This window comes from Curcuma longa, chromosome 1 (genome assembly GCF_044706935.1).
Source record: "Curcuma longa cultivar G26 ecotype Majalengka, Jawa Barat chromosome 1, ITB_CL_G26_1.1, whole genome shotgun sequence".
NCBI classification, from domain to species: Eukaryota; Viridiplantae; Streptophyta; class Magnoliopsida; order Zingiberales; family Zingiberaceae; genus Curcuma; species Curcuma longa.
Window position 1 is genome coordinate 16,877,943 of NC_133861.1, and position 21,261 is coordinate 16,899,203.

The 21,261-nt window shown below is 35.9% G+C and overlaps 5 protein-coding genes across 6 annotated transcripts in view; 2 read left to right on the top strand and 3 right to left on the bottom strand.

Moving 5' to 3' along the window:
- LOC141825032 (subtilisin-like protease SBT4.3) overlaps positions 1-1,647 on the bottom strand; it is a 5,924-nt gene extending 4,277 nt beyond the window's left edge. The window contains exon 1 of the mRNA XM_074712400.1: positions 1,606-1,647. Within this exon, the coding sequence (XP_074568501.1) occupies positions 1,606-1,647 (42 nt within the window). The remainder of the gene's footprint in view (positions 1-1,605) is intronic.
- A 526-nt stretch (positions 1,648-2,173) lies between these two features.
- LOC141822255 (AAA-ATPase ASD, mitochondrial-like) lies at positions 2,174-3,725 on the top strand. The gene has a single exon (XM_074709700.1). It carries the CDS (start codon positions 2,212-2,214, stop codon positions 3,673-3,675), a length of 1,464 nt encoding a protein of 487 aa, XP_074565801.1. The 5' UTR covers positions 2,174-2,211; the 3' UTR covers positions 3,676-3,725.
- Positions 3,726-5,110: 1,385 nt separating this feature from the next.
- Positions 5,111-9,061, bottom strand: LOC141825040 (subtilisin-like protease SBT4.3). Its single transcript, XM_074712412.1, has 11 exons — positions 9,053-9,061; positions 8,323-8,442; positions 8,138-8,229; positions 7,965-8,056; positions 7,657-7,894; positions 7,039-7,549; positions 6,825-6,910; positions 6,540-6,749; positions 6,059-6,170; positions 5,738-5,951; positions 5,111-5,649 (listed from the first exon to the last, which is right to left on the bottom strand). The coding sequence occupies exons 1-11, from the start codon at positions 9,059-9,061 to the stop codon at positions 5,111-5,113; spliced, it is 2,223 nt and encodes a 740-aa protein (XP_074568513.1).
- Positions 9,062-9,592: 531 nt separating this feature from the next.
- Positions 9,593-12,975, bottom strand: LOC141825048 (subtilisin-like protease SBT4.3). Its single transcript, XM_074712424.1, has 10 exons — positions 12,883-12,975; positions 12,684-12,775; positions 12,512-12,603; positions 12,197-12,434; positions 11,592-12,102; positions 11,253-11,335; positions 10,929-11,135; positions 10,538-10,649; positions 10,213-10,426; positions 9,593-10,128 (listed from the first exon to the last, which is right to left on the bottom strand). Exons 1-10 carry the CDS (start codon positions 12,973-12,975, stop codon positions 9,593-9,595), a joined length of 2,178 nt encoding a protein of 725 aa, XP_074568525.1.
- A 1,165-nt stretch (positions 12,976-14,140) lies between these two features.
- LOC141822266 (AUGMIN subunit 2-like) lies at positions 14,141-21,177 on the top strand. 2 transcript variants are annotated; one of them, XM_074709709.1, is made up of 6 exons: positions 14,141-14,243; positions 14,917-15,045; positions 16,467-16,571; positions 19,257-19,325; positions 20,112-20,224; positions 20,784-21,177. In XM_074709709.1, the coding sequence occupies exons 1-6, from the start codon at positions 14,187-14,189 to the stop codon at positions 20,851-20,853; spliced, it is 543 nt and encodes a 180-aa protein (XP_074565810.1). In that variant the 5' UTR covers positions 14,141-14,186; the 3' UTR covers positions 20,854-21,177. The 2 variants fall into 2 exon arrangements, with proteins under 2 accessions (XP_074565810.1, XP_074565817.1); XM_074709716.1 differs by lacking the exon at positions 16,467-16,571.
- Positions 21,178-21,261: the final 84 nt, after the last annotated feature.

Here is a 21,261-nt window from a genome sequence, read left to right on the forward strand (position 1 = left end):
TAGGTTGACAGAGAGCTCTTTGGAAATTTCAAGGACTAAGTTGAGAGGTTGAGAGAGAGTAACAATCAGTCAAATCTTTGACTAGTTTTCTGTCAAGACTCAAGAAACATCAATAATCGGAAAGTGCAACCTCGACAACTCGTCGGAGGACTAGAAGTTGATAGAGACCTTAGCCGTCAAAACTATCTCAATAGGTCTAGAGAGAGCTCTTTGGAATTTGGAAGGACTAAATTGAGATCTTGAGAGAGAGTAATAGTGTGTCAAATCTTTGACTAGTATTCAGTCGTAAGAGATCAATAATTGGAAAGTTTAATCCTAGTTGCAGGAACACCCCAAAAAATAGGACTAGAGATATTTTTTAAAAATAAAATTAAAATTTATTTTAATTTAGATAAATTAGAGATAGATTTATTATTGAATTATTAATCTATTTTATTTTAATAAAATAAAATATTTATAAAAAATTTTTGAAATAAAATTATAAATAATTTTATATAAATAAAATAAATATAGATTATAAATAGAATTTATAAGAGTATACATTTTGTTAAAAAATTTATTTAAAATTTAATAAAAAATTGAGATGAAAAAATCATTTTTGAATTTATAGAAATTAGAGATATTTTTAAATGAAAATAAAATATATTTCAGATTTATATAAATCAGAAATAATTTGCGACAAAATTAATAGTTTGTTTCTAAAATATAATATTTGAATAAAAATTAAGATAGAATTTAAAATGAATTTGAGATGAAATTATAAATAAAAATAAATACGGATTATAAATATAATTTGAAATGGCATAATTTCTATCAAAAATTTTATTTAAAATTTAATGAAAAATTGAGATGGAAAAAATTATATTTTAAATTTATATAAATTAAAAATAAATTTTTTAGATGGAAATAAAATTTATATTAGATTTATATCAATCAGACATAGATTTACTTAGAATTAATAGTTTGTTTATAAAATATAATATTTAAAACAAAAATAAAATAGAATTTGAAATGAATTCAAAGAAAATTGTAAATAAATTTTTATAAATAAAAATAAATACTAATCACAAACAAATCAAAATATTTATTTAAAATTTAATAAAATAATTAAGATGGAAAAAAAATTATTTTAAATTTATATAAATTAGAGATAAACCTCTCCCACAATATTCTATTGACGAGTGACCATCAAGGTGAGCATTGACGGATAATTAAATAAAATAGTAAATCATCTTCTTAATCAAATTTATTAAAATTAAATTAACTGTTTTTATCAAATTAATTTTTATTATTAAAATTGAATAAATTAAATCGATAAAAAAATTAATTAATTCGATGGATAATTAAAAATGAGGGACCCCTTCATCAGCTCAAACTTATTTTATTAAAATAATTATTTTATAAAATAAACATCTGAATATATCAATCTGAACTTTCGAATTAATTTAGTTTGGTCAATTATTTCGATTGAATCAAATTTTTATTGACCTATTGCTGACGATGCTGCTACAATATTGCTATTTTAAAATTTTTGATAATCAAACAAATTATAGTTAGAGTTGAATGATATACAATTTATATCTCGTCACGTCCCCATTACTTGACCTCCAAGGATGCAAATATGTTGACCAAGGCTACGAACGTCATCCCCTTGACGTCATCGTTCCCGACTTAAACAGGCTGTCTGGTCCCGCACAGCATTTAAAAATCATATAAATGTGCATCATTTTTAAAAAATCACTGTTAGAAATTTCGTCATTTTAGCCCCTTCCACACGGAAACTTTTATTTTTTGTTTTTTTTTCTTTTGGTAAAGCATAAAATTATATTATGCAGTAGAATTGTGATATCAAATGTGTGATCAAGAAAAATAATAAATAAAATATTAAACAAACAATTATAGATTGTACAACTGCACGCCGACGACTGTGGAAAACGTCCAACGACTGACCTGTCCGCGGCTGATTCCTTTTTCCTAACACACCACAGAAGTCATACTCAATGATCGTCTAATTGCTTTTTCTTCTTTACATTATTGAACTGAGACGAAACAGACCAGTTTAAAAATAAATAATAAAAAAAAGGGAGACGGAACCATTTTGAAACTTGACCAATGAAATTAAAGGAGTTAATTTTTATTGCGATCTTCTCTCTGGCTATAAATATATAGATGGTGAAGAGAGTTCAATAGTATCGATTCAAGGAGTCAAGGATGACTCCGAGCGGTATCGGCGAGAAGTGGGCGGCAGCGTTGTGGTCGCTGGCGGCCAGCGCTATGTTCCTTTGGCCCGTCGTTTACCGATACTTCCCCGGCATCCAGTTCTTCGAGTACTCTCTCAGAAAATACTCCCGCCGCCTTGTCGCCCTTGTCTACCCCTACATCCATATCACCTTCCCTGAGTTCTCCGGCGAGCGCATGAAGCGGAGCGACGCCTACGCCGCCATAGAGTCTTACCTCGCCGCCTCCTGCACTCAGTCTGCCACCAAGCTCAAGGCCGAAATCGGGAAGGACTCCTCCTCCCTTACCCTCAGCATGGAGGAGCACGAGGAGGTCACCGACGACTTCCGCGGCGCTCGGATCTGGTGGACCTCTGTCTCCCGCTCACCTCCTCAGAACTCCGTTTCCTTCTATCCGCAGCCGGACTCCCGGCGCTACTTCCGCCTCATCTTCCACCGCCGTAACCGCGACCTCGTCGTGGGATCCTACCTCGACCACGTCCTCGCCGCGGGGCGCGAGGCCGCCTTCCGCAACCGCCGCCGCAAGCTCTACACCAACAACCCCAGCCAGAATTGGTACGGTTACAAGAAGTCTGTCTGGAGCCACGTCACGTTCACCCATCCCTCGACGTTCGCGACCCTGGCGATGGACCCCGAGAAGAAGAAGGAGATCGTGGCTGACCTTGATGCGTTCCGCAGCGGGAAGGACTTCTACGCCAAGATCGGAAAGCCATGGAAACGAGGCTACCTCCTCTACGGCCCGCCGGGAACCGGAAAGTCCACCATGATCGCCGCCATCGCCAACTACCTCGATTACGACATCTACGACCTCGAGCTCACCTCCGTCAAGGACAACACCGAGCTCCGGAAGCTATTTATCGAGACAACGGGCAAGTCCATCATCGTGATTGAAGACATCGACTGCTCGCTCGACTTAACTGGCGAGAGGAAAAAGAAAAAGGACGACAAGGAGGACGACGACGAGGAGGGTAGCAGTGACAGAAAGCCTCCAGTGAAACCGCCTGGAGATGATAAGAAACAGAGCAAGGTGACCCTCTCGGGGCTTCTTAACTTCATCGACGGATTATGGTCGGCGTGCGGCGGGGAGCGGCTCATCATATTCACGACCAACCACGTGGAGAAGCTAGATCCGGCGCTGATACGGCGCGGGAGGATGGACAAGCACATCGAGATGTCGTATTGCAGCTTCGAGGCATTTAAGGTGTTGGCGGCCAACTACCTCGGGATTGTCGACGACGACCACCGGCTGTTGGAGGACGTGAAGGTGCTGATAGATGAGGTGAAGATGACGCCGGCCGACGTGGCGGAGAATTTGATGCCCAAGTCGGGGGATGATTCGGAATCGTGCCTCCGGAGGTTGATCCAAGCGCTAGAGGAGGCGGCCCAGGAAAAGGCAACAGCGAAGGTGGAAGACGGCGGAGAGGTGTTAAGTAATTAATTAATACCTAATTAAGATGTCGTCACATCGTTCCAACTTATTTTGGCATAGTGGCAGTAATAAGATCCAATAAAGAAATCGTTGATCTTAGTGGAATTGGGAATTTGTTTATTTTGACTTGTCTTATTTAAATTTATAGTGCTCAATTTTTAGGGATAAAATTTTCGATGAGTTTTATTTATTTTGAGATATAACCTATATTATTAATTATATATATACAAATATATTAAAAATTAATATTTTATCCATGAGAGAAAGAGTCAAAGATGTATATCTCTAATTTTTTTACTATACAGATTTCATCCAATTAAATCTTTAGAGGTAGACGACTTTTCTCGATTATCTTAATTAATTAATTTTATTTTATTTTTTATTATATAGAGCTTGTTCTACCTTTTTGCCCATGTTACATATGCAAATCATTGTTTATTTTAATTATCATTGACTATAATAATTTAGAACAACACATTAAGTTCTATGTATATTAGCTGCACTGATCTTTAAAGTGATTATTAATTGAATTAGTATTATTTTATATATTTTCAAGTTCAATATATATATTTCTATTAATCAATTAAATTTATCCTTATGGTATTAGGATCTACAGCGGTCATCTGCATGTAACTCTCATTCTCAATTGCTACTATTATTAAATTTTTGAATATTAAGTTTTTATATTGTAGAAACCTTTTTATTATGTGAGCTAATTAAAATTATTATATTCCCTTATTGAAAATCCTTTAACATGAGGAAAATCCTTTAAACTATATATAATTGAAAATGCCAATATCAGAATATTATTGTGAAGCTGTAAATTTTAAAAAGTTTAATTTCCCATATTTGTAGATGAAATAATCATATAGATTGGGACAAATTTCGCATTATTTATGTATTAAGATGATACGAAATATAATTTAATTTGTGACTAAAACATTTATTTTAATCTTACTATGGAAAGAACTTCCAGTGCAGTTAACTGAAATAACATTTACTTTATAACAAAATTCTTGATTATGGTATTACTGTTATTTTATAAATATAATTAGAATCTAAACTTTAGAAATAGAATTTAATTTAACTAAAACATTTATTTTAATCTTCCAACTACAGGAAAGAACTTCTACTTAACTGAAATAACATTTACTTTATAACAATTAATTTTACAAACTAAACTAATTGAAATTTTATTGGTTATATATTTTATTGTTTGAAAAATAAAAAAAATTATTGTAACAAAATGTGTCCTAAATATTTTACTAAAGGCTTATTTGAAGTTCGATCTTACACGATAATTTCATATTGATAATGAATGGTCATTTCAAAATACTCGTATAGTTTACATTGATGAAACAGAATTGTAATATAATATTTTCTTATTTACATGATAAAATAAAATTGTAATATATATATATATATATATGTTTGTCAATCAAGATCAGAAATCCGTATAATCCGTGTAGACAACGATCACACTCCTCACTTGATGCTTCCCGTCCGACCAAATGACCGTCGCCGGCGCCGTCGAGTTCCCTGGCAATGGCCCGCCTGAAACCGACACGGTGAACTGCCTCTTCTCCTTCAACTCCGAAAACTTCAACTTACTCGGATTCACCACCACATTAAGTCCGTGATCAGCCCAGACCTCCGCCTTGTACCTGCAGCGTCGGGCGCCACCGACGTTGGTCACTGTTCTCAAGAACTTCGCGGTGAAGGCTTTTCCGGACTGAACATGTAAGGCCATGGAAGGGTAATTGAGATCCCTCGCGGTTCCATTGCTGCTGGCAGAGCAGGAACTGGCGTCGCCGGTGACGATCCTAATCATGGTTTCGTTGTAGCCCGAGTTGCAGAGCATTTGCACGTAGTCACTGGCACCAGCGTCGTAGACGAGACCCGGGTCGACGGCCTTCACAGGGTTCAGTTGGCCGGCTCCATACGATAATTGGTCTTGGCCGACCGAAGGATACATCGGTTTGGCTGTATAAAACATAGACAAATTAAAGATGATAAATTTCACTTTAAAAAACAGGTATATATATATATGAATATTGATTATGCAGGAGACCTGTCGTCATGAGCGCAGACATGATGGCCGCCGGCGACCAATTTGGGTGGAAGGACTTGACGTAGGCGGCGGCGCCGGTTACGTGCGGACAAGCCATGGAAGTGCCCGAGATTATGTTGTACTTTACGACCCTTGTGTCGTTGATGATGCCTGACGCTGGTGCAACTGGTGACCAAGCTGCCAAAATGTCAATTCCTGGAGCACTTATATCAGGCTGCAAACATAAACATTTCCAAGTTGCGATACAATTAAATCCTTTAAAAATTAATATAAAGATAATCGAACTGAATTTATGAACTAATTAATTAATTAATTAATAACCTTCAAGATGTCAGGAGTAATCATGTTGGGACCTCTCGATGAGAACGAACCAACCAGGGGAGCCTCGGAGTCAAAAACTTCTTCACTTTTGTGGATGTTAGCCACAGGATTTCTAGCCAAGATCATATTCATGGATTATATACTACGTACCTATATATGATTTCTATTTACAAAATATTATAAACGTACGGTAGCAATTAAAATAGTTAAAGAATAGCATAAAAATGTTGAACCTAGCTATCTAGACTCTCTAAACGTTGTGTTCTGATCTCTTAATTATTTCTCCACCATTATATAGCTAGATTCACTACTAGATGAACAACTATACGACATGCCTGCCTGGCTCGTTGAACTATAGAAATTCTTGTCATATCTAGCAAGCAATTAAAGAAGTTAAGTGGGACATTAATTGCTTAACAAAGATGAAATTAAAATACTAATTATTTCTTCGATTATCTATATATATATAAACTGCACTCACTTTGTGTTGTTTATGTAGCTCAAAAGTTTGAGCCCATCCAAGGAACTGACTGTAATGAATGGAATTGGGTATACGAAGGAAACGTCAAGTGAAGAGTCATCTATAAATACCAATCCTTTAATGCCTGTACTAAAAATTTCGTCAGAGAAGTAGTTGCAGAGAACAATCTTCCCTTTCAGCACGTTTTTATCTGGCAAAGCAGTGCAATCCCTGAAACAGCAATAGACAAGTTTGGTAATTGAATATATCATTTCGCATCTATGAAGAGAAGATATATCTTCATACCCTGGTGAAGTAGTTGCATTTCCCTGCAAGTAGATCAAGGGGTACCCAAGCCTAGTTTTTGTCGCAAACGTGTTGACAGAAGCTCCCTGCATGCATTTTTTTCCCCAAAAATTAATAATAATTCCTTATTTTCATGCGTTTGAAAATTACCAACACAAGTTTTTGCATATGGTTGAAATTGCACTATCATTAAATTGACGAATTTAGTACTCACCAAAGTGGACACATGATCTCCGGTGACCATCTTGTCAATGATGTGCCTATCGATGCTGCTCGCCGCCGCCACCAACATCCACGGTGCCACGTTGGCGACCGTGCCATGGTATGGTCCGTCGTTCCCCGCGGAGGCCGACGTCAAAATCCCGTTCGCCATGGCGTGGAAGGAGCCGATAGCTATCGAGTCCTGGAAGTAATCCGTGGGGAAGGAATGACCGATTGACAGGGAGATGACGTCGACGCCGTCAGAGATCGCGTCGTCAAACGCCGCCAAGATGTCTTGATCGGTGCACCCGAACGACCAGCACACCTTGTACACCGCGAGCCTCGCTGACGGCACGGCCCCCCGGGCGGTGCCCCTGGCGAGGCCGTAGAGGCTGGCGTGGGAGACGCTACGGCCGGCGGCAGTGGAAGCTGTGTGCGTCCCGTGACCTTCAAAGTCGCGTGGCGATGGCTCGTTCAACGTGTAATCGCCAAAGCTATTGTAGTAGCGTGCCCCGATTATTTTGCTTGATAATTCAATCAATCATAAATTTATATTAGTCACAACATTAATTAAATCGAGTCAAACAAATATATAAAATTGCAAATTAATGATCGGATTTTCTGAGCATACTTGTTACATGTCATATTTACGCAAGTACCCTTCCATTTACTCGGCGGAGATCTCAATCCCTGATCGCTGAAGGACTTGGATTCTGGCCAGATTCCAGTATCGATCATTCCGACGATGACATCACTTTCTAATGTGGGATTCTTGTTAACTCTCTGCCGGAAGTTGAGGAAATCCCATGATCTCGTCGTGCGAAGCTTCAGGGTTTTACTAGGAAATACTGAAACTATTCCCTCCATTTCTGCAATATAATTTGTGTTGAATTGTAATTAATTAATTTATAACATATCTACAATGGAAACTATACGTACCGCTCAATTTTTCAGCCTCGTCAATCGAAAGTTTGGCAGCAAATCCACTGAAACTCCTCTGGTAGCTATACACTAAAGACTCACTAGGCGAACTGCATGCATTATCAATTGTTTTAGTCTCAAAATTTGACAAAATATAATTTTTCACAAAATAATATATATCAATTTATTACCAGTTCACAAGAATTTCTTTAAGCAAATTAAGATGGAGTTCATAGGTTGAGTACTGGGATGAGTGTTGAGCTCCCATGTACACAATGTATACCTGAATATGTCATTCATGTATGGTAATATTAATTGTAATACAGATTAAATTAGAATAGTTTTCAAAATGCAAATTTACAAATTTCGGAATTACCTTTCTTTCTTCATTGGAAGATGCTGACGAAAAGAAAAGAATAAAGGATACGAAAAATGCAAGAGAAATAGATGCGATAGTAGAGAAGCCATTACTCTTCCTATGAGTTTCTATAAATTTCTACAAATATACATGGCAATTTATAATGGATGCCAACTAATGTAGAGTTTAGGATCAATGGACAACATGTATTACACCGTCAGTTGTCGCGGTGTCACTGCTAGAATAGAAATGATTATTGATAAAATTTTAGTGGCTAAAATAAATTTTACAGGTAATTTACTAAACAAATATAATTTCAACCAGTGAAATATTTAAAAATATCGATAAAATGTAATTTTAATTGATAATTAAAATTATTCATAGTCAAAATAAATTTTGACTGATATTTTTAATTTTTTATCCTCAAAATGAATTTTGCAGATATAAATTAAATTTGACTAGTAATTTTAGTAGATATAAATTAATTATCAGTCAAAATTTAACTAGTAATTATATTAAATTTGATTGATAATTATATTAAACTTTGGCTAATAAAATATTTTAGTTTTGATTGATAATTATATCAAAAATTACAACTATGCCCATTTATTATAAATCTAAAAGCGTTTAGGATTGTTAAGCATTTTTAACCAAAATTTTTTAATGACTCTATAAGACTCAAAAGATAAACAAACTCTTCTTCAACAAACATTAATAGCGCAATTATGTCCATTTAATATGAATTTACATGCACCATTAATTTGGCTAGTAATAAAATATCTAAAAATGTTTTTTATAATTTCATTAACATATATTAATTTTCACTTAATGTACCATAATTCATGTGAAAAATTATTTTTCCCAATTATTTCACTCTTAATCTACCAAGTATTGTGTAGAATATCTACTTAACGGGTCAAAACTTTATATAAATTACGGTCTATAGCCTTTGTTTTCGTTATGAATTTCAAAGAATTGGAAAAGGTTGTAAATCGAATAATTGCAAGTGCAAAATAAACTTAAGTCGAAGACGAAGATAAAAATTCTATATATTTATTTCATGGGCAGAGAAACATATTTAGCCGTTATTTCGTTGTATGGGCTCTAATAAAAGGCCAATCCATTTACCCTCGAAGTTTTATATTTATAAAAAGGCCATTTAATTTACAAACTACCTGTATAGTTTACATTGGGAAAATAGAATTGTAATATAATATTTTATTATTCGCATTCATAAAAATTCATAAATTCGAAATGTAATATAATATTTTCTATTTACATAGATAAATCAAGATGAGAAATCTGTGTAGACAACCATCACACTCCTCACCTCATGCTTCCCGTCAGACCAAATGACTGTCGCCGGCGCCGTCGAGTTCCCTGGCAATGGGCTGCCGGAAACCGACACAGTGAACTGCTTCTTCTCGTTCAACTTCGAAAACTCCAACTCACTAGGATTCACCACCACATTAAGTCTGCGATCAGCCCAGACCTCCGCCTTGTACACGCAGCTTCGGGGGCTGCCGACGTTGGTCACTGTTCTCAAGAACTTCGAGGTGAAGGCTTTGCTGGACTGAACATGTAAGGCCATGGAAGGGTAATTGAGATCCCTCGGAGTTCTATTGGTCCTGGCAGAGCAGCAACCGGCGTCGCCGGTGACGATCCTGATCATGGTTTCGTTGTAGCCCGAATTGCAAAGCATTTGCACGTAGTCACTGGCACCGGCGTCGTAGACAAGACCTGGGTCAACGGCCTTCACCGGGTTCAGTTGGCCGGCTCCGTACGATAATTGGTCTTGGCCGGCCGAAGGATACATCGGTTTAGCTGTATAAAACATGGACAAAATGACAAATTCTGCTAAAAAAACAGGGTTGAATAACAAAAATATATAATGTTTAGGCTGGAGACCTGTCGTCATGAGCGCAGACATGATGGCTGCCGGCGACCAATTTGGGTGGAAGGATTTGACGTAGGCGGCGGCGCCGGTTACGTGCGGGCAAGCCATGGAAGTGCCCGAGATTATGTTGTACTCTACGAACCTTGTGTCGTTGGGGAAGCCCGACGGCGATGCAACCCGTGACCAAGCGGCCAAAATGTCAATTCCTGGAGCACTTATATCAGGCTGTAAACACACATTCACATGTATTAGGTTTACAAATTTTCCCATGTTAGGATACAATTAAAAATCCCTTAAAAATGTGAAGGTAATTGAATTGAATGATGAATTAATCACCTTCAAGATGTCAGGAGTGATGGTGTTGGGTCCTCTTGATGAGAATGAAGCAACCAGGGGAGCCTTGGAGTCAAAAACTTCTTCACTTTTATGTATGTTAGCCACAGGATTTCTGGCCAAAATCATATTAATGGATTAATTATCAGTGAAGATTAATAGTAGGTACGTATAATTTCTCTTTATACTATTAAAAATGGTGACAATTAAAATGGCTAAAGAATAGCAGAAAAAAATGCACAATGCGGTTTAGATGAACACCTATAGGATACGCTTCGATCAACTACAGAAATTTTATCATATCTAGCAAGTAAAAGATGCAAATACAATTCTTTCTTCAACAAAGATTAAACTAAAATGCTAATTGTTCCCTCAAGTATATATAAACACTCACTTAGTGCGGTTTATGTATTGCAAAAGGTTGAGGCCATCCGCGGAGCTGACTAGAATGGCTGGACTTGGGAATGAGAAGGAAACGTCAAGTGAAGAGTCATCTATAACTACCAATCCTTTAATGCCTGTATTAAAAGTTTCCAAAGAGAAGAAGTTGCAGAGAACAATCTTCCCTTTCACCACGTTTTTATCTAGCAAAGTGCAATCCCTGAAATACAACACAGAGTGGAAAAGTTTGATAATTGAAATCACGATCAGATCAAACTGATTGCATCTATAAAAAGAAGATAGAATTACGAAGAGATATATAGAATTATCTTCGTACCCTGATAAAGTAGTTTCATTTCCCTGCAAGTAGATGAAGGGGTGAAATCTATTTTCCGTGGCAAACGTGTTTACAGAAGCTCCCTGCATTTTTGTTCAATAAATAATAATAGGAGTTATGTAGTTAAATCATAAATGCCTATTTTTATATAGAGAATAAAAATTCCATGCGCATATGATAAAAAGAACCAAAGAACAAATAATTTGTATGAAAGAAATATAAGTATAAAATATAAAGGAATGGAATGCATGATCTATGTATAATACATAAACAAGACAATGAACAGCAATTTTGCATGTGGCCAGAATTACATCATCTTTAAATTGACTAATTACTTACCAAAGTGGAAACATGATCTCCGGTGACCAACATGTCAATGATGTGCCTATCGATGCTGCTCGCCGCCGCCGACACCATCCACGGTGCCACGTTGCTGACCGTGCTATGGCCTGGCCCTTCGTTCCCCGCGGAGGCCGACGTCAAAATCCCGTTGGCCATAGCGTGGAAGGAACCGATAGCCATCGAGTCCTGGAAGTAATCCACGGGGAAGGCATGACCGAGCGACAGGGAGATGACGTCGACGCCGTCTGAGATTGCATCGTCAAACGCCGCCAAGATGTCTTGATCGGTGCACCCGAACGACCAGCACACCTTGTACACCGCGAGCCTCGCCGACGGCACGGCCCCCCGGGCGGTGCCCTTGGCGAGGCCGTAGAGACTGGCGTGGGAGACGCTCCGGCCGGCGGCGGTGGAAGCTGTGTGAGTCCCGTGACCTTCGAAGTCGCGCGGCGACGGTTCGTTCGACGTGTAATCGCCGAGGCTATTGTAGTAACGTGCGCCGATAATTTTGCTTAATAATTCAATCATAAATTTATAATATTAGTCACCACTTTAAATCGAGTCAAACAATTATAATTGCAAATGATCGAATTTTATGCTCATACTTGTTGCATGTCATATTTACGCAAGCACCCTTCCATTTCTTTGGCGGAGGTCCCAATCCCTCATCGTTGAAGGAGTTGGATTCCGGCCATATTCCAGTATCCAACATTCCGACAATGATGTCACTTTCCAGTGGGGGATTCCTGTTAACACTCTGCGGGAAGTTGAGGAAGTCCCAAGACCTCGTCGTGCGAAGTTTCAAGGTTTTACTACGAAACACTGAAACTATTCCCACCCTTTCTGCAATATAATTCATGTTCAATTGTAATTGATTTATAACATATCAACAATCAAACTATTCCCTCTATTCATTATACCGCTCAATTTTTTGGCCTCGTCAATAGAAAGTTTGGCAGCAAATCCGTTGAAACTCCTCTGGTAGCTGTACACCAATGACTCACTAGGCGAACTGGATTATCAATTGTTTTAGTCTCAAAATTTTACAAAATATAATTTTTAACAAAATAATAATATGTATCAATTTATTACCAGTTCGTAAGAACTTCTTTAAGCAAATTAAGATGGAGTTCGGAGGTTGGATACTGCGATGAGTGTTGAGCTCCCATGTACACAATATAAACCTGAAGCATATCAATCATGTAAGATAACATTGATTATATTGATTCAATACAGATTAAAGAATAGTGTTTACATAGGAAATCAACAAACTTATTTTCTTTTGAATTACCATTCTTTCTTCATTTGAAGACGCTGATGCAAAGAGAAGAACAAAGGATATGAAAAATGAAAGAGAAATCAAATGCGATGGTGGAACAGCCATTACTCTTCCTATGGATTCCTGCAAATTTTCTACTTGAGATACTTGGAACTTTATAGTGCTCAATTTTTAGGGTTAGAATTGTTGATGTATTAATCTAATGGATGCCAACTAATGGAGAGTTTACTAATTCAATCGAGAACATGTACATGTTATCACCGTAATGCAACACTATATTTTTAACTAGATCATAAAATGGAACGGACGATACCAACTTTATGGCTGACATGATCAAATTGTAATAAATTATACAAGAGCAATAATTGATTGGAAATCGACGACATTTTCTTAATTAATTTAAATATTTGTATCGAATAATTTATTCTTGTTTAATTTTTTCTTTCATGCACCAAGTGTTGTATAGATGTTTATTTATTGATTTATGTTGAGATATATAGAATTACAATATACATATATATTAGCTGTCATGTGGAAAACTTGTGATGTGCTATAATAGCAGTTTAAATATCTATGTATGAATGAGATCGGAATAACATGCTTGATGGGCTTGGTCAAACGTTACAGTGATTTTGAATTGAATGAGGATTAATTTAAAAAGTCAACTTCAATATATGGTGCTGAAATCTATTGAATATTAAGTTTTATATTCATGAAACCCTTAATTAGCTCTGATTTAAAATATTCCCTTATTGTATATATTTAACTATCCCGTATCATGATTAAGTTATATATATATATATATATATATATATATATATTATGAATGGAATAATTCCTTGATCATGTCTCTTCTAGTAGAACTCACGTGGATGATGCATAAGTATGGGTTGTATCTATTTGTCATCCAACTGTATGATGCCAATTCATCCTTCAAATTCCATGAACAAGATGGTTGGGACTTTGAGATGCGTGTCGACGAGGGAGCCAATGGTAACGATGAATGGATGACGTCAAAAATTAACCTTTGACGGAGATAGATATTTTGGGAATTTAAGAGTTAAAAAAAAGGCAACATGGGGAAGTGTTTTAAAATTTGCATGTACGTCCTATTTCACTACGGGCGAATCGGGTTTCATTTCTTAGTGGGCCGGGCTCGACGGGCGATCCGACGAATTCAAACAAGAACAAGAAAAGGGTCAGCATCGTCGTCGCCCTTCTTCGCCCTCTCTTCTTTTTTCGCTTCCGATCTGTATTCTCGGAGCAGGTTCGACCCGGGATGAGCGGGGAAGAAGCCCTCCAAGCGGCTGGGCGGTATGGCGGAAGCCGTCGCCATCGCTTCCGATCTCGGCTTCCGCGTCAATCCAGTGCAGGTCCGTTTCATCCCTTGAGTATTTATACCGGTTCTTCTAACTTCTTCCTCTCTTCGATATATTCAGTCGGAGATTTACATTATTCGATTTGTTCACTAGAGTTCAAGATTTGGTTATTTTCGTTATTTACATTATTCGATTCGTTTACTAGAGTTCAAGGTTTGGTTTACATTGCCTCTATTCGATTCTTTTTCCTGTCGTCAATATATTCTGTCGGAGATTTATTTTTTATATTTGTTCACTAGAGTTCAAGATTTGGTTAACATTTTGGCTATTTACATTATTCGATTCGTTCACTAGAGTTCAAGATTCGTTTACTAGAGTTCAAGATTTGGTCAACATTTTGGCTAGTTACATTATTCGATTCGTTCACTAGAGTTCAAGATTCGTTTACTAGAGTTCAAGATTTGCTCAACATTTTGGCTAGTTACATTATTCGATTCGTTCACTAGAGTTCAAGATTCGTTTACTAGAGTTCAAGATTTGGTCAACATTTTGGCTAGTTACATTATTCGATTCGTTCACTAGAGTTCAAGATTTGGTTAACATTTTCACTGTTCGATTCTTTTTCCTATCTTTGATATATTCAGTCAGACATTTACATTATCGGTTTGTTCACTAGAGTTCAATTCCCTATTCAGCATGTTATATTTCATATTATGAATACCTGCAGGAAGGTCAACGAAATTTGTCGAATTCCATTTGTGGGGATAAAGGGGGTGACTTGATTAGGGTCATAAGACAACTTACTGCTGCACAGAGAAATATAGCCAATTTTCAAGTGGAACTACAAGGAAGAAAGGTAACAATTTGTGCTTCAAAGACATTTCCTTCTCTTTCACTCAAAATCTGTTGCATTATTGTTTTTGATGTACTTCCCTCTTTGTGCTGTGACATTGCATCATCATTTTCAATGTGCTTACCTACTCTTGTTTCTTTGGCAAAGTTTTGATTGTTGACATTGAAACTTTCTCTTCTTTCAATAATTCTATATCAGTGTGGAATCTGCTAAGTTTTGAAGATATAATTCACTTACATTTTTTTATTTAAAACAATTCATGCATTAAAAAATAATTCCCTTTGGTTGCTAAGAAGTCCGATTATGAACCTGTTTAAATATAAAATTCTGAGAGGAACATGAAGGAGAGGGTGTGAAGAAAATAAGATATTGTCTTCCATCGTTTGGACTTTGGATGTGTTATATAGAAAGGAAAAGAAGTTAACACCTTTGTTGTCTTGTTAGAAAAAGTTGAAAAGAGAGGAAGAAAATGATCCTAATATTTTTCATAATGTACTTTCAGAAAATTTGTTTACAAGGATGAGGTCATGTTCCTTTTATTTTGTTAGAAAACAATACACTCTCTTATGGTGTAAACTTTTGCATATTTTGTATCATGTATGGGATATCTCTTCAACTATTTTCACTTCTCTGAGCATTATTAATCAAGCTTAAATATTGTTCCTTTAGGTTTGTTGTGCACGGATGCCTTTTCCTTTTCAAGAGAGTTTTGTCTTTTATTACACATTCAGCCTCTAAGTTATGAAGGAGCAACTTTACAACAGTGAAAGATTCACATAGGCTGAGGATATAAAATTTCAAATTTAAGCATAGTTTGTTTACGTGCTGATATATGGCTCTCCACTTCTGTTAAGGAATAATATTCTTTACTATTGATTATTTATTTCTCAAATGCCTTTTGGATTTCTTTTTGTGAGCTATGTATGGAATAGCTGAAGTAATATTCTGTCAGTAGGTTGACAGCCTACCATAAGTGACGTCGAGCATCTACGGTTTGAAGCATTTTATGCTGTAATATGCTGGTTGCTTTGTAGAAGCATTAACTATTTCATGAATCACCAGACATCTGGGCCATATTCTGGTTAAAAAATGTGTAGGAAGCCACAATATTAAATACTGTAACTGTGGTGTGTAAGTTCCAAGATTTACAAACACTTACGGTGGAACAAACAGACTAAAGAATTCTCCTGCTGCAGATATTGTGCTGCTGGTATTATTGGGCTGTTTGTTTTAGCAGTATAAATGGATTTCTAAATCAGTATAACTATCCATGTTTAGAAGAGAAAAATACCATTCGCATCTTTACCATTGGATTATAAAATATTATATAGTCATGGTATTCTCATTTGACATTCATTTTTTTTAGTTATTTTTTTCATATAGTTATTTTATTTCATATAGTTTTCTCTGTTTTATTTTCTTAGGATGATAAGAATGTTGCTCATCTAACACATGTTAGTGAAATGGAAAAGAAATGTGAGTCTTTGGCCAGAATGACTGCCATCTTGAAAGATGTCATTCAGAACAAGGTATGATTTGGGGAAAAGGAAACCGTGGTTCATATTTCTATAAACAATTTTTTGTGAGTATATATAGTTATTTTCTTATTGTTGCATTTGCATATTAATCTTCTCAAACAAAGTAATTTAGATCTACATCTCTATACGCCAATGTTTTTGTTACCTTGTTTTGTTTTTTGAGTTTTGTTTGCAGTTATCCTACACTCTGTAGCTTGTTCTCTCCCAAGATAAGTAAGCAATACAAGAAAACAAAAGGAAATAACATTAAAAAAATAAACAGTCTCATAAGGTAATAGAAGATTGGATGAGGGGATCAAACATTGGGATACGGACTTGAATAAAGACAAATGATAAAAAAGGAATTAAGTTAATGGCAGGATGCAGAGATAGCATGTGAAATGCGACATCAGTATAGACAAATAAACTATCAAAAATACTCTTTTTCTGCTCATACCTAATAGCAACTATCCTGAGCATCCTCTTCATGTTGATGAATTGTGGTATGAATTCAAGGACATTGGCAAGGAGAAACTGACAAGGGCAATGTTGAGGTTTGTCTTCACTTTGAGCAAGATGCAGAAGAGTTCAAATTTTAAATCATCGCCAATAATGATGGCAAGGAAGTAGGAGCTATGACTGCTGTAGTTTTAGTTTAGAGGGTGTACAAATTTTCCAAAATGGGAAGCAGCATGTAATATGTCTCTTTTCTCCAATTTTTGGAATGATGAACCATAAAAGCCTGTTTCATCTTCCATCACTTCTGTTTATTGATTCCTTTGCATATCTTTGAAGGAAACAATCTAAGATAGATAATTTTGGAGGTCATCTACCTACCCAAGAATCCATCATTTGATGTTTGTCAATAACATCACCATTCAATAGGCTATATATTTTCAGGTTCATAAGTAAAATGTTTTATTTTAAAGTATAGCAATATAATGAGTTCAAAAGCTTATATTTAATTGTTTTACAACTTTATTGCTCATTATTTCAAAAGTTTTGTGGAGGTCAATAACCTCACTATGCTCTACCATTGTTTATGAGAGGAGGATTTGTGAGGAAGAAGCTTATTCCAACCAACCATCACAAATGGGCATCTAAATAGTAGGTAACATCTGTTTCAGGTTTCTATATTACAAATGCCAAATACTTATCATTAGTGTTGTAAATGACGGTAGGTGGTGGGTGGGGGGTAGTTGAATTTTTTTACTATTTTTTATACATAATATTACAAATAGTCATCATTCTTTATGTAATATATGTAATTAAATGATGTTTATGCATAAAAAAGCTTCATACAAATACAATACAATTTATATAAGGTACAAATAAATATATAAATGAAACTAACAAGATAATTAATAAAGATTCATCACCATATTAATATTAAAAAAGTAATATCATTACTTTTATCAAAACCCTAAGTTTAAAATTCAAAGTTCCAATCCAACATGGCAATAAGCCAACAATGATTAGACTAAACATAATTAATCTTCTAAATCATCTACACATGCACCATCAACTACATCCATAATCCTCTTATCATCGGACTCAAAATCAACATCTTCTTCATTCTCCTCCTCCGTTGTATCTAAATCCTCATCAAGTTCTCTTATGGGGATGTTCTTTGCACATCTCCTTGGTTGTAGCACTTCATCCGCTCCCGAGGCCTCTACCACCATTCTCCAAGTAAGTCCCGAACCTGGCTCGGTGGTGGCAGTAGGCAGCGGTGGTGGTGGGGATGATTCCAGGCGGAAGGAAGTGGGTTGTGAGTGACTTGTGGGTTGGTAGAGTTATTTATGTTTTGGAAGAGAGAGCAAGTGTATTAATATATCTAGATTTAAATTTTGTTGACTTTGACCATCCCACCAGCCTTGTCTCATCTTTGACTGTCTAAGGCAAAGGCGGTGTGGTTAAGGAGGTGCGGTTGATGCCCGCCTCCCGCCTAGGCGGCCACCTCGGCCGCCATTTAGAATACTATTTATCACCAAGAATACCAATTTTAGAGGAAAACACATGGAGTGTTCTTGATGGAATGATCAACAACAGGGATGATATACTGTAATAAAGAAGAGATAACATTTATTCTGATTTTGGTTGATAGAGAAATTTGCTGGTCTGGCTCATTGTATGGATGGAGCTTAACTAGGTCACTAACATATGCTCTTTCATAGTGCAATCACTATGTAAATTTCAGATATCTCGAAGCCAGTGTTTGATGAAAACATCATTTGTTAAGCCAAAATTTACTCACTCTATTGTCCTTGTCTCATTATTGTTGGGATTTTGTATTACCTAGCTGTAAACTTGTGAAAACTGAATTTTCTTTCCTTGACATGGTTAACCTATTTACCATAAAATATCAAAATCTCAAATGAAGATATGAGAGTTTCAGTTACCCATTCAGTGTCAGTTTTATCTTTTATCTTGAAAGAAATCTGTATATATACAGGCATATATGTACTTATTTAGAACTAGAAGATTACTTAGGTTGGAACTGTCGTCTCTTTGTAGCCCATTTACCATATCTAAAATTTACCAAAACTAGAAATCTGGGTTTCAGATTGACTTACCTTAGCTGCTGGCCATTATATTATGTGGGTTCAATATTCCATGAACATGCAACTGGTATGTTTTTCATATGCCTCTTTGAAGATGCACCATTCTATTTGAAAACAATGCTTTATCATGCAGGACCGAATCATTGCTAGACTGCAGCAACCATATGCTTTAGACTGCATACCTGTGGAGGCTGAATATCAAGTAAGTATATTGGTCTATAGCAGATTGTTTATAACTGAGTTGATTTCAATAGCGCCCTTGTTCTTAAAAGGCGCTCTTGTTCTTAAAATCATCAAATTGATGCCCTTGCTTTCAATGTGGCATCTCATCACCCTTAATATACCCTTTATATTTCTCATTATCTTAATTCATTAAAAAGTGAGCGCTTTCATTGAAATTGTTCGTTTTACTAATTTGAAATTAAAAAAAAAACATTTTGATTTCTACGTAATAGTGAATAGTATCATTATGTTGTTCAGTTATACTAATTTGAACTAAAAATCATTTTAAATTCTCCTGCAACTCAAACTCTGTTATAGGAGAATTTCACACTTTAATTGAGCGAGGATAATTACAATTTATATTTGAAATTCTGAAATTTCTAATCATATGCTTTTTCATTAGATTTAAGATGATATTTGTCTTGCATTGGTAAAAGTGAATTGTAGTGCACATGCTCTTACAACATAATTGTGTGATTTTGATGATTCTAAGAATAAAAGGGCCCTCTTATTATTTTGTTCTTTATTTTATAACCAAGGCTGTTGAAGAAAAATATATATTATAAAACAAGGTTAGCAAATAAACAGGTTTCTAGGATACAAAATTTAGGTTATTTAATTTGTTTCTTAGAAAATAGAATTTAAAATTTGAAATGATAAGTAAAATAAATATTTGAAATTATATTTTCTGAATGTGGTAAATGTTTATTTAAAAAATAAAAAATAGAAAAATTTGATGAGCTAGGTTTTTTTTATAATGTCGCAGAAACAATTTTCAGAGTTATTGCTGAAGGCTGCTAGTGATTATGGAGCTCTGACAGCTGCGTGTGCTGATTTTCAATGGTGCCAGAAACGCAAAGAACCGTCTACAGTAGTGGGGTATGTTGAGATATATTTATTTATTTTTCTTTTACTCTAGCGGTTGAGCATATTTTTATTGCTTTCCTCTGGAAGTTTTCACGTCAATATGAAAACATAATTTTTTGCTTCAGTTAATTCGAGACAAGCTTTTCAGCATGATTAATATTTGTCTGCACAGGAAGCTTACAGTTGAGAGATGTGACGCTTGTGAAATGTTAATTTGAACTTTATGCTTAACTAAGTTGGTTGAAACAGGCTGCCATTATAGGTTGATCACCAAATCCAGATTCAGAGGTCCCTATGAGCAAAATAGCTTTGTAAACTCATCCGTTTGCAATTATATGGACGCCATTCATTGTCTTGGATAAACCTGTGGACATGTCATAATTGATTTGGGTTAAAGATGCTTCAGTAATATTTGGTCTTCAATGACACAAGGAAATGTTCAGTGAAATTTAACTAAAGCTCGTATCGGATGATTTTTGTTTTGAAGCTTTGAGATTTGCTACTTTCTCGTTTTTTAATGATGTTATATTGACCCCAACCTCTGTAGTCTTTTTTGTTTCTTCGCTTGCAGGAAATGCTGCGTCCTATCCCTGCTGCTCTGGCATCATGTACCCGCTTCTTTGAAGCCATGTCTGCGATGAGGATTCGTTTGCAACCCTCCAACAATTTCGTGTCAGTAACTCTTCCTTGCTGATGACTCCTAGTAACAATTCAGGGGGCGAGTCAAGGTTTTTAAGGCCATTACCCCAGTGGATTGACAACACGACAAGCTCAGATGATTCTTTGGTTGATAGCTGGAGGCTGCAGCAAGATGCAATAAATCATAAACTCTAAGAGAGATGAGATCAGGCAAAGGAGATTTCTTGGCTCTCCTCAGTCAAGAAGGGCGTGTTAGTATATGCATCTACATTGAAACACAGTGTTCTGTTCTATAACCTTTATTTATATCGTTTAGTAAAAAAATTATTAAATAAAAAAAGCTTAAACTAAGCATGAATAAAGTTCAAAGTAATTGATAAATAAATTTATTTGGCTGAAAAATAAAAATC